General features: G+C 44.5%; 1 protein-coding gene across 3 annotated transcripts in view; it reads right to left on the minus strand.

Annotated features, from left to right (window-relative positions):
* The window catches only part of MAP3K5 (mitogen-activated protein kinase kinase kinase 5), a 210,667-nt gene that overhangs the window by 17,376 nt on the left and 179,913 nt on the right, over positions 1-13,378 (minus strand). For 2 of the 3 annotated variants that reach the window (XM_086707946.1, XM_086707947.1), the window contains exons 22-25: positions 10,776-10,956; positions 10,515-10,683; positions 4,051-4,236; positions 833-938 (exon numbers count right to left, since the gene is read on the minus strand). In XM_086707946.1, the coding sequence (XP_086564072.1) occupies positions 833-938; positions 4,051-4,236; positions 10,515-10,683; positions 10,776-10,956 (642 nt within the window). The remainder of the gene's footprint in view (positions 1-832; positions 939-4,050; positions 4,237-10,514; positions 10,684-10,775; positions 10,957-13,378) is intronic. The other variant, XM_025926112.2, reaches the window with a different exon arrangement.

Consider the following 13,378-nt stretch of genomic DNA (forward strand, 5'->3'; position numbering starts at 1 on the left):
CGACTAGCCACCCAGATGCCCCTAGAATGTTTTATAAAACATGTATAAATTAGTATAACATATTTCTAATTTATGTATCTAAATCTTTTTATCTATCTATCTATCTATCTATCTATCTATCTATCTATCATTTCTCTCTCTCTCTCTACACACACACACACACACACATAGAAGAGCTTTGCTTAAAATTTTTCATTAGTGAGTACACTATCAAAGTACTTTGGAAGTATGCCTTAGAACTTGAATGTGTCTCTCACTCCATAAAACCCTGTTTCATCAACACTACCCCTTTTGTACCTCCCTGCAAGCATAGCTGGGATCTGTCTAGACCAGTGATTTCCAAACCTGGCTGTGTATCAAAATGACCTGGGAGCTGGATTAAAATCAGATTCCTGGGCTTTTTCCCAGCAGATTCTTACTCACTCAGTCTGGGATGGGGCCTGAAAAGCTATAAATTTAAAGAGCTGCTGATATCACTCAATGCACACTGGCAGGTTTGGGAACCACCAGCAAGAGGGCGTTTTGTGGACACAGATAACCGTATACTAAAATGTATACATATTTGGGTCACCTGCACAATTTCCTCTTTCCCCCCATATCCAAATATGCTCTTTAAAAACAAGGAAGCAACCTTCCTCACCCATAGTAAGCATTTGGCTTGGTGTAGTACATTCCTTAGACTATATGCACTAGATAAATTTAGTGGCTTTGAAAAGATTTTTACAAAAGGCTAAGTTGATCTGAAACGCAGTAAAGAAGACACCATAAATGATAGTTGAACAGTAATCTAAAATATCAAACACTAAATATTTGCAAAGTAATTATTTCTGACCTGGCACCAGAATGGTGATGGCCGTCTGCACCGCCTTTCGGATGATACTGTCTAAGGCAAACATCCAGTGTGGCTTGATGTTATGATTCCGAAGAACTTTATTGACCTGGAGAAAGAGGGTGACATTTAGTCTACTTTAATTTTTAGTTGCAAATAACCTAGCTGACACAAGCATCTGGATGACATTCTATCAACGAAACAACTATAAGGTTTCTTCACCTTGAACTGTGAGTAATTTCTTTATGTCACCAGAAAACAATAAAAAAGTGCCATTTCAAATTAAAGTCTGGTGATCCCCATGTAAGCAAATCAAAGGCAGTCTGGTTAAATGAAATGTTGCTTCTTCAGGACTCAGAGCATGCAACTTCCATTTTTTATGATGACTTCAGATTGGATGATGGAGGTGGTAAAGGAGGAAAAAAGAATCCAAGGGCTTTAAATAAAAATAAACACTGACCTTCAGTGTTGTGACTCTGAGGAGGAAGCTGCTAGAATATTCCAGAAATGCTGTTTACAGTGAAAGTCTGGGTCGTAAGGGTATCTTTTTTTTAGTGACTAATAATATGCATTATCTTTCAAAAAATAACCTTTATCAGGGGCGCCTTGGTGGCTCAGTTGGTTGAGCGTCTGACTTTGGCTCAGGTCATGGTCGTAAGAGTTTGTGAGTTCGAGCCCCATGTTTTAGCCCTGCATTTGAGCCCTGTGTTTGAGCCTTGCATTCGAGCCCCGCTGCCTGTGCAGAGCCTGCTTATGAAACTCACTTTCTCCTCTTTCTCTGCCCCTACCCCACTTGCACTTTCTCTTTCTCTCAAAATAAATAAATAAAAACTTAAAAAAATAATTATTGGACATCTGGGTGGCTCAGTCGGTTGGGCATTTGACTGTTGATTTTGGCTCAGGTCATGATCTCAGGGTCAAAGGATTGAGCTCCATACTGAGCTGAGTGTGGAGCCTGCCTGGGCTCCCTCTCCCTCTGCCTCTCCCTCACTGTGCGTGCTCTCTCTCAAAAAACTAAAAATAAATAAATAAAATTAAAAAAAAAATAACCATTAGCATAAAGCTAAAAGAGGCTTCTTTAAAATTTGAGTTAACTCCACTAATTGCTGGTCGACATGACCCTCTAAGAAAAGTGGCTATTTTCCCCACAGGGCTCTGACCAGAGATTTTACTAAATTTTTTTTGAATGTTTATTATTATTTTTTTTTTTGAGAGAGAAACAGAGCGAATGGGGGGGGCAGAGAGACAGAGAGAGAGAGAGAGAGAGAGAGAGAGAGAGAGAGAGAGGGGGACCAGAGATTTTAGAGGGAGCAAGGGAGATGGTGACCTAGCTGCAAGCCCACGCCAAAAGCTGGGGTTCCAGTTGCTTATTATTGCCCTTGGCCCCCCATCAAAATCCCCCAGTTTAGGGTTGCCTGGGTGGCTCAGTCTGTTGAGTGTCTGACTCTTGGTTTTGACTCAGGTCATGATCCCAGAGTCGTGGGGTCAAGCCCCATGTGGGGCTCCACACTGAGAGTGGAGCCTGCTTGGGATTTTCTCTCTCTCCCTCTGCCCCTCCCCCTACTCATGCTCTCTCCTTTTCTCTCTCTTATTAAAAAAAAATCCCCCAGTTTAGAAAGGAGTCAGTCTGAGAAATTCCTCAGAGTAGTTGCTCCAAAAAGGAAGTGAACCACTGCTAGGTTCGCACTTGTTCTAGGAAATCCTTTCAGAATGAGTTTGTTCTGGTACCTTCATTTCTTAAAGAATTTGCCTGCTTCTGTGACCAGTGTGGAGTATAGCATTAAGTAACTGGAACATTTCTCTCAAGAGTCCCACACAGAAGATGGAAAAGGATCCTCTAGAACTATGACCCACTCCTCATAGCTCTTCATCAAACAGGGCACATTATTGGGGTTCATTCCCATCCTGGACAGTGATTGAGCAAGAGCAGGTGTGTGTGTGTGTGTGTGTGTGTGTGTGTGTGTGTGTGTGTGTGTGTGTGTAAGACCCAGGCCTGAGGCCCATGATTAAAACAAATCCACTCTCAATCTGAATTCTACTGGCCAATTTGTTTCCCAGCCTGTAGGCTGGAAGTCAAATGTGTGGGCAAGTGCAAAATCAGTAAATTCTTTCATTCTGTTTGCAGATGGTTAGGTTTCCCTAGTTGCAGTGAAGTGTGCCTTTAGCATTTAATTATTAGTGATGGGCTTTGCCAGTTGCTTTCATTACCCAGGATCTCAGTTGAGTCAGGAGTGCTGTTCCCGTCCACAGGACAGCACAAAGACCAAGAAGCATACACAGAGTTTCAGAGAACACCAGTGGCCATTGAAGGATTATAATTTGGTTTTAAATGAAAGATCATTTGGTGCACGAAATACAATTGTCAAGGCATCTATGTAGGAGAAATAAACACATTAGGAGTGAGTTAATTTGGGGGATTTAAATACAATTATGCAAAGTGCTTCTATATTTATACCCGAGGCGCCATCAGGAACTCTCTTATTTCAGTCTCCCTCACCCTGTGAAGACCTTCTAGGAGTCACTTCAAGCTTTCTTGCCACAGAGTTCCACAGATAAGTCTTATTCAGGAATAGCATGTTGTGTGTTGAATCAGGGTTTTGAAAGACGGGCTTCTAGTTGGTGTTGCATAGCAACTCCATTTGAGAGGGCAGAGCCTTCAGCAATCTCTCATTAGATCATGTGGATTGATTTTCATTTAGTGACGAATTAATATGTTTTAAACAAACATGTTTAAAGTGTTGTGCATGGAAACCAGAGAAAAAGTGAAAAAAAGAAAAAGAAAGTATTGGTTTTAACTTAGCAGGATCATTCCCATCTGTACCATTGCATTTTTCTCAACGACCACTAGATGGCAGTCCACGTACAGAATTAGAAAGTGAACCACTACAGTGGGCAGTGTGGCTAAAGTCAAAAGAACAAATAGTGACTGGCTACGTGATTTCATAAGCACACAGTTCAGCCATGGGAGCTGTCTGTTAGTTTTGCTATTTCCCACGGTGTTCAATATCACGTGTATCTAACTTTGGAAGATACAAACACATACAACAACGAATCTGCTGTTTAGCAGCTCACAGAGAGGCAACCAACCAGCTCACGCTTAATCATCGAAAAAGACATTCATCAACATTCTTAAAGAAAGAAAACAGAACTTATGTCTTATCTTATTTTGCTGATTTTTGTTGGCCGTTTGTGGGAAGACAGCAGCAAAATGTCATACTTACGGCATCTTGAAAACCGAAGAGTACCACCTGAACTTGACTAATGCCATGGCTGTCAAAGTCAAGTTCTAGCTTCAGCTTAGACAGTGTGGTGGCTATGATTTTTCGGTCCGTGGATCTCACAAATTCTCTGAGGCTTGCAATGAGGGTTGTGATGTGTTCCCATTTTAGTTTAGGTTCTTCAGCCCCCTGTGAATAAATTAACCTGTCAGTTGATCTGTGTGGGACACATTAGTCATGAGCCTGCCATTCTCACAGCCCTTGATCGGAACTGGGCTTCAAAGTGCCCCCAGCTAAGGGAAAAAGACCAGATTTGAACTCGATGCTCCACCCCCACCCCCACCCACCACCCCAAGAATAATCAGACTTTGGGAGGAAGGGTACCTACCCCATACATTGGTGAATAGGTACGATTTAGTCAGATGTAGAGAGCTTTGCCCGAACAGGGACAGGCTGAGGCAATAAAATTCTTGCTCAGAAATTTTAATGGGGGACTAAAGAGAGATCAGACAATGAGCCATAGGATCTTAAGCTCAAAGTCAGTCTAGAGAAATAAGTCCTAAAATAGCAGCATGAGGGGCACCTGGGTGGCTGAGTTGGTTAAGCATCCCACTTTTTTTTTTTTTAATGTTTATTTATTTTTGAGAGAGAGACAGAGAATGAGTGGTGGAGGGGCAGAGGGAGAGGGAGACACAGAATCTGAAGCAGGGTCCAGGCTCTGAGCTGTCAGCACAGAGCCCAACGCGAGGCCCGAACTCATGAACCGCGAGATCATGACCTGAACTGAAGTCGGACGCTCAACTGACTGAGCCACCCAGCACCCCAGCAACCGACTCTTGATTTAGGCTGTCATGATCTCATGGTTCACGAGTTCAAGCCCCACATGGGGCTCTCTGCTGTCATCATGGGGCCTGCTTGGGATCCTCTGTACTCCCCTCTCTCTCCACCTCCCCAGCTAGTTCTCTTTCTCTCTTGAAAAAATAATAAACTTAAAACATTTTTTTAAAAAAAATAGCAGGAGTACATCTAGTTATAAGGAAGGAAGCAGAAGCAATAGCATTGAGAATGACAATCTATGTGGAAAGGAGAAGGGAATGCGCAGAAATAGAAACAGCACACCACGAGGGCCAAGAGCAGCCAAACCCAAGAAAGGACGGACAAACTCCTGGCAAGTGAAGGCCCTCAGAATCACTCACTAGTTTCAGTCTCTGTGAGGTTGGGCTAGGCACCATCGCTGGAATACCTGAAGATGCCCCCCTCCTTCACTGGTACGTGAGGCAACCTACAATGTGCCCCCAGAACTGCAACTGCCCTTGAAGTGTGTCAATTCCTTTCAACCACAAGGGGCTCACTTCAAGGGTGCCTGGGTGGCTCAGTCGGTTAAGCTCAGGTCATGAACTTGCAGTTTGTGAGTTCGAGTCCCATGTCAGACTCTGAGCTGATAGCCTGGAGCCTGCTTCGGATTCTGTGTCTCCCTCTCTCTCTGCCCCTTCCCCGTGCTCATACTCTCTCTCTCAAAAATAAACAAAAAAAAATTTTTTTAAAAAGGGGGGTGCTGACTTCAAACTCCACGCTTGAAATAATTGCTTACCCACCAACGAGGCCATTAGTTGTAAGAATGAACCAATGGACAATATTTTTACATATTAAAAATATAATACGATAAGTAAACACATTCCTTCTGTCAAGGTGAATTTTTCTACTTTGTACAAGGAACCTTGTTTCTTTAAAGGAAAGATAGTAGGGTGTTACTTATCCTCATTTAACTTCAAGAAATGAGATTTTTATTATATTCATTTCTATCTCCTAGTGCACATTTTGTTACTACACTATAAAAGTTAAATTCCTCAATTGGGCTGTGAAAATTACAATTTCTAGGATTCTATTAAAATTAAATAAATGTACCATCAAGTTCTTTCTCTCAGTATATTTTCATTTGGGGAGCTCTCTCTCATGTTTATGTTTTCCTGAGAAAAGATTATATTGAAAAGCTTGAAAGCTGTCATTAAGGGAATTAAAACCAGACTGGGAACAATTACAAACTTTGTTTCTTTTCTTACCGCCAACTAAATTACACCCAAAGTAAAGATTCACAGGCAATATCATAATAACATGAAAATATGTTCAAGAAGAAAAATGTGAGTTATTCAGAAGTTGGAAGCTTATCTTAGTGACAACTCAGATACATGTTTGCCAGCAGATGAAACAGCAAACATTTTCCTGACATTAGCTTTGTTTTCACAACAGAAAAACATGTTGCTTCCGGTCTTTTGGACGTGTGTGCCACTGTCCTACAGAGGAACGCTGTCGACTCTGACAAATGTTTTCTGTCTGGGGTATTTCATCCACTTACATAATCGGTATTTCTGTTCTAACTCCTGTGTTCATGTGCACTCATCAGCATGCTTACACAAATGAGCATCTCGGGTACCAGGGAGCCTGATTCAGCGTCAGAAGGTGCCATCTGACAGGTGTGCCTTTCCTAGCACTCGGTACCATCCAGATTCTTCCGCAAAGGTGCTCTCTAGTCTTTATCCTTTAAACCTTCTCAAAATGATGAGTGAGCTTCAGAAGGATGTTACAGGTTGAAAGGGCTTTTGTGGGCTGGTTTGGGGACCTGACCAACATCTCCATGCTTGGTCTTGTTACAAAAGGGCTTACATGTAAAGGCTTACATGTAAAGATGTGTCTAGAGATATTTAAGGCAATGAAAATAATTATTTCCATCTGGTTGTAGAAAAAACTGAAAGAGATGAGACAACTAGGATTAGCTTGCTTGATAACGGTCACAGCAGCAATAATAACAGTAACATGTGTGACACACTCTCTATTATTATCTCAATTGCTCATGGTCTTAGTTATTCCCTATAGAAACTCCATGAGGTAGATACCAGCGTTCCTCGGTCATATAGATTAGGAAATTCAGCCTCGGAGTAGTTAAATCACACAGCCTGGAAGTGGTGGGGCCAGGCCTCAAGCAGAGGCAAGCTGAGGCTGAGCCCAGGCTCCTAATAATTGCATTCTTCTGCCCCCATCAGCTGGAAGAGCCGGCAGTAAGCCTAGATTGGGACCTGCTCTACCTCTAGGCCAGCATGTGACGTCACAGCATCCTTAGCGATGCATTCAGAAGGACCCTTGCTATCACTGGATGATTCGGGATTTAGCATGGGATTCTGACCCACAGTTTCTCACCGGTCCCTTCAGGCGGGTGCACCAGCACATGCCGTCTGATGGTTGCTTTTAAGAGTATTTTTCTTTCTCCTTCTATGGAAAACATTCAAGTGTGCATGAAAAAAACAGGAAGTCACAGACAATTAAACAGGATTAACCAACAGCGAAATTTAAGACTTTCAGCACAGTCATGGAAGTGAAGTCTCCTGCCAGGCTCTGCGCTGAGAGCTGGGACCCTGACAATGGTCACGGCAGTCCTGCCTGGTGGACCTTCAAAAACCCCAAACAAGCAGACACTTTCTGCGCTGGAGGAGCACATCCTTTGGGGTGATGATGAGATTTGGGCAATGCCCGCATTCCCCATGTTTCTGACCTCCTACAGGCACCTTGCACTAGTGGCCACTGTGCGGAGAAGTCTTCACAGCGGCTAATGGTGATTTCCTTTCCTTCCCCACGTAAAGCACCAATCCCTCCCCTGCTTTATGTTTCTACCAGCACTGGTCGCCCTGTGGGAGCCGTCACCCAGGGAGGAGAACGGTGTGGTGGTTAAGAGCACGGAGCCTGGAGCCAGACTGTGGGGGTCTAAATCCTGACTCCGTTGCTTAGGGCTGTGTGGCCTGGGGAAGTTACTCAACAACTCTGTGCCTCTGTGTCCGCTTCTCAAAACGAGGATGCCAACAGAACTATCACTATAGCGCTATTGCCATGGGGATTAAATGAGTGAATACACATGAAATACTAAGAACAATACTTGGCTCATGCAAAATGTTTGCTCTTATTACGCCACACGGAATATATTATTACTATAGGTTTACTATTCATACTATATATTATAACTGTATGTGTGGCTGTATACCTTGCTACCACTACTATATCTTTACTAATTTTTATTGTTTTTTCTTCCCCCACTAGAATGTCAGCTGCAATGGGGTACATTTTCTTACAGTTTTGTTCACTGTAGTATCTACAGCACACAGATGAGTGATTGTCATTCAGTAGAAGGTTAATACATATTTGCTGAATGAATGAACGACTTCCAGTTGCTGCCCAGATGCACCTTTCATCTGAATCTGGTTCCCCTTCCGGGGCACCTTGGGTGGCTCAGTTGGTTAAGTGTCTGACTCTTGATTTTGGCTCAGGTCGTGATCTTGAGGCTCATGAGATAGAGAGCCCTGTGTCGGGCTCTGCTCTGAGAGCGTGGGGCCTGCTTGGGATCCTCTGTCTCCCTCTCTCTCTGTCCCTCCCCCACACTCACTCTCTCTCTCTCTCTCTCTCGAAATAAATGAACTTAAAAATTTTTTAAATATGGTTCCCCCGTCCTTGAATGACCAGAGTGAGCAGAAGGAAAGGCAAGAGAGAAAGCTACAGGTTCAAGACTACTCCCGTGTCCTCCACACCCCCCACCATTCCTGTGCAGAGTCCCGGGTACTCACTCCTGCCCCCCAGCCCAGAGCCCCAGCTGCCCCCCAGCCCAGAGCCCCAGCTGCCCCCCAGCCCAGAGCCCCTCCTTTCTGGGCCTCAGAATAACCGCTCGAGACAGCTTTCCTTCAGGACCCAAGCAGGGTTTTCCCAGAAAGTGCAGATGGCGTTCATTTCAGGTCTTGTACCCAGAGACCCTGCTGGCACACATGTGGCCTTCGTCCCTTCTTACGGGATCAAAAGAGGTGGGCATTAGACAATTGCTAAGGTGACGGAATCAGCAGAGGAACTTAGTGGGGTTCTCAAGACAAAGACGAGAGCCAAGGAAGAGAGTGTTGCTCCATTTAACTCCCAGGACAAGCTGAGACCAGATAGACCGTTGGCCTGAGAGACAAACTTGACGTGACTCCTCCAGCTACACCCTTTTTGCAGCTGTTTTCCCAAGACAGAAGGCAGGGCAGAAGGTATGCGCAGGGGAGACAGACGGTGGCCACCGGAGCCAGAGCAGGGAGACACGTCCCTGACGCCCGTGCAACTAAAAGAAAACACCAAGTGTCATGTCTGCGACCGAGCATGTCTGTGGAGGCTTATACCCTCAAGAGACCTGAGCTTCTGCTCCAAACACAGGAGGCATCACCAGAGGCTTGGAGCTGGGGGACACCCTGCTTCTACTGGGGCAAATTTGGGGAGGGGATTCTTCCTCATATCTACAGATATGCAGAATCCCAGGGAACATATTTTCCCAGGTATTGGGGACTGAACTGTCCCCCGCCCCACCACTGGCCCTAATTGACACGTAGAAGCCCTAACCTCCCATGTGACTGTATGTGGAGAGAGGGTCTTTAGGAGGTAATTAAGGTTACGTGAGATCATATCAGTGGGGCCCTAATCCAATAGGGCTAGTGTTCTTACAAGGGGAGGAAGAGACACCCCCCCGGGGTGCACAGGGATAGAAGGCTGGGGGAGGACATGGCGAGAAGGTGCCACTTCAAGCCACGGGAAAAGGCCTCAGGAGACACCAAACCTGCCAACACCCTGCTCTTAGACTTTCAGTCTTCAGAAGTGTGAGAAGCAAATTTGCTGTTGAAGCTACTCAGTCTGTGGTATTCTGTTAAGGCAGCCCCAGCAAACGAATACAAGAGGGAATAAGGGTTTGAGCGGCTTTGTTTTTTCATCGCATATGCGGCCGTCTGACACACTACATAATTTACTCATTATTGCCTGTCACCCTCTGTCCATCTGAATATAGCCCCACAAGCAGGGGGGCCCTTGTGTTTGCAGTATTTTCCTAAATGCTCAGAGGAGACTGGCAGGGAGCCCTGTGCCACTGTCCGAATTATCAAGTCATGTGGCTCAATGCATGTTGAATTGATAACTGAATTGATAAACAGATTGAATTCATAAACAAATGAACGAAGGGTCACAGTGGCTTGTAGCTCGTTGGAACCTGACCAACACGGAAAGTGTGCTTGTGACTTACAAATAGTTATGTTCAGAAGTGTGGTTTCTAGGGGCACCTGGGTGGCTCTGTCGGTTACGTGTCTGACTTCGGCTCAGGTCATGATCTCACGGTTTGTGAGTTCAAGCCCAGAGTCGGGCTCTGTGCTGACAGCTCAGAGCCTGGAGCCTGCTTCAGATTCCATCTCTCCCCCTCTTGCTCTCTTTTTCTCTCTCACAAATAAATAAAAAAAATTTTTTTAATGTGGTTTTTTACATCGGAGATTTGTTTTTTTTCCTGTCTGGGGGAGGCCAGGTTTCATCCTCAAGAGCCCTACAGTTCCTTCCTGTCTCCACATGGCCTGCGACAGTTCCGAGGGGTGATGACACAGTGAAAGTATGCAAAGTCTGGAAAACCAAGTATCCATGAGAGGTGTTACCTGAGCCAAAGATTCCATTAAGTTCCTCACAACTTTGTCTTGGTCTTCGGTCAGGATCCTGTGAAGAGTGGCCCGTCTCTCACTGTCCTTCCTCAGCATAAAGAATCCAGAATCTTTCTCTTCAGGGGAGGGTGGAGCGCTGTGGTCTTCGAAATTTTCGTCTGGAATGCTGTTAAGAATTTAATGCAGCATAAATCATGGTGTCCTTTATAAAATGACACATGACGTACTTCTTTCACCCAAAGTAAGTCAGGTCTTTACCCCAGAAAGAGTGTCCGTATTCCTTTTACGTCTCGCTCTCCACAGGATTTGGCTCTCGTCTTGAAAGAGAAGGGATCCACCTTCAACTCCGTGTCCGGAGAAACCGAGCCATATTCGCTGCTGCTGCTGGTGTCCTCCACCAAGACGGGCACGGGCAAGGATATGCTTCTAAGATACTCTGCTTATCACGAGAGGGGGAAACGCTCATTCATGCTTTTAGAAATGTATGCATGCCAGGGGCACCTGGGTGGCTCAGTTGGGTAAGCATCCAACTTCAGCCCAGGGCATGATCTCATGGTCCGTGAGTTCGAGCCCCGCGTCAGGCTGGGCTCTGTGCTGACAGCTGGGAGCCTGGAGCCCACTTCGGATTCTGTGTCTCCCTGTCTCTCCGCTCCTCCCCCACTTGCACTCGGTCTCTGTCTCTCTCAAAAGTGAATAAACATTGAAAAAAAATTTACACATACTAAACACGCACCAAAAGAGAGCAATATTCATTGTCAAGTGTGGCATTGCAATGACTAGTAAAATTATGCTACCTAAGAGGATGGTCATGGATCCTAATTTCTCCCCGTGCTCCATGTCCAATCCCTGCGGGGGTTGGGAGGGTGGGCAAGGTCAAGGTCTCCCAGGCCCAGAAAGGAATACGTCAGGGCTGTGAAAAAGTAGAAGAAGCACCAGACCCAGAGGTCCTGGGTTCCAATCTCCTCATTTCTATTGACCACCTGTCAGACATTAGGAAGGCAATTTATGGATCTCAGTTCTCATGTCTATAAATAAAGGACCAGATTCATATTTTTTATTTAATTGTTTTTGGGGGGGAGAGCATAAGCAGGGGCAAGGCAGAGAGAGGGGGACAGAGGATCTGAAGTGAGTTCTGCACTGACAGGCTGACGGCAGCCAGCCCTATGTGGGGCTCAAACTCATGAACTGCGAGATCATGACCTGAGCCAAAGTCAGATGCTCAACTGACTGAGCACCCAGGTACCTCCAGATTCCTATTTTTTAAACCATGTTCCTCACGGGCTTAAGGGCCCACCTTAGCATCTCGGGGCTGCCTTAGTTGGGGTGAGTGAGTAGGATTCTGTGATTCTAGAACACAAGTTCCAAACCTGTTTTGGCCAAAACAGATGTGCTCTATCAGTCTTATATATCAGGGTTCTGTTTAAGGATTCATATGAAAAAGGGTTCTTTGCCAAACACGAATTGTGGAAACCATTAGACTATGTGATCTCCTAGGTCTTTCCCAGTTCTCAGGTACTGTGAGTCCACAGTGAACATGGGCTTTTATTTTGGAGGAGACTGACCTGGCACAGTAGGAATCGCCAACATATCATCAAATATTGATTTTAAAGAAAGTAATTTTTTCCAGAATCATCTTTCCCTAACAAGTGTCCCAATACTACAAAAGGCCTTACTAAAGAAGGCAGATATAAAATTATAAAAAAGGAAAGCCACTGTTGCCTAGAATCCCTTTTTTACCTAATTCGTCTTGGGCTGGGCTGAATCAACAACTGCCCCAGTATCAAAGACATGGGATGGTCAGTCAGCAAGTGGTCAAGTGGCCTCTCGACTCTGTCTGCTGTGACTGCAAATCAATAATGATTCGCAGCAAGGGGGGGTGGCGGTAGGCCATGACAATGATCAGACAGATGGACGTGTTTGAGAAGCACTCATCTGATTTACAAACATAGGAAAGCCAGACAGACCTTTTCTTTCTTTTCTTCCTTCCCTTCCTCCAACTATTACCAGACTCTATTCCTTATGATTCCATGTATGTGTGTGTGTGTGTGTGTGTGTGTGTGTGTGTGTGTGTGTGTGTTTTATTCTGTTATATATATAACTGTAAGAAAATATACCAAAGAACGCATATTATTAATGGTAGTTATTCCCACAAGATGTGATTTGGGGTGATTGTGATTTTCTTTCATTTTTCCAAAATTTTAAAACCTTCTTCAATAAACATGTATTATGTTTATAATCAGAAAAATACACGTGATAAAAAATACTTTTCACAAGCAAATATTCAACAGGTGGTAACACTGTATAGCCAAGAGCTTGATTTACCTAATGACACAATTAGTGATGATTCAGAAGATGAAAAAAAAATCCCATTACATAGCAGAAAGTGACATTTCTCTGAAAATGTATTGCCCTATCACTGGGAAGCTCTTCCAAGCTGCTGAGTCTTAGGAAAAGGGTTTTCCAGCCGTATCCAGGAGCTTCCTTAATCACAGAATCTTGCAGGTAGGACATGTCCTACCCCTTGATTATATCAAAAATGTCATGCAGGGCCATTCTATTATTCTAGCCCCCTTGTAGCTCAGGTGAAGAAAGCAGGTGTTAGAGAGGTACCTGGCTTTGGTTCCAGCTGTAGAGAGGAAGAAGAGAAGTATATACAGCTTCCGGGGATAGTTCATCTCTGGGGAAACCATCTCACTGATCAGCAACTAGAAAATCTCTCAAGGATGAATTGGTTGACCCACCTGCTGTCACTAAATTTGTTACACTGCTGAATTACTAGAAGGTAGGAACTGAGATGAAGCTAAGAAGAGCTGCTCTGAGTTTACCAATTTAACACCACAATTCCTTATTTCAATGTATAG

Source organism: Puma concolor, chromosome B2 (genome assembly GCF_028749965.1).
Source record: "Puma concolor isolate L17-30 chromosome B2, mPumCon1.1.hap2, whole genome shotgun sequence".
NCBI classification, from domain to species: domain Eukaryota; kingdom Metazoa; phylum Chordata; class Mammalia; order Carnivora; family Felidae; genus Puma; species Puma concolor.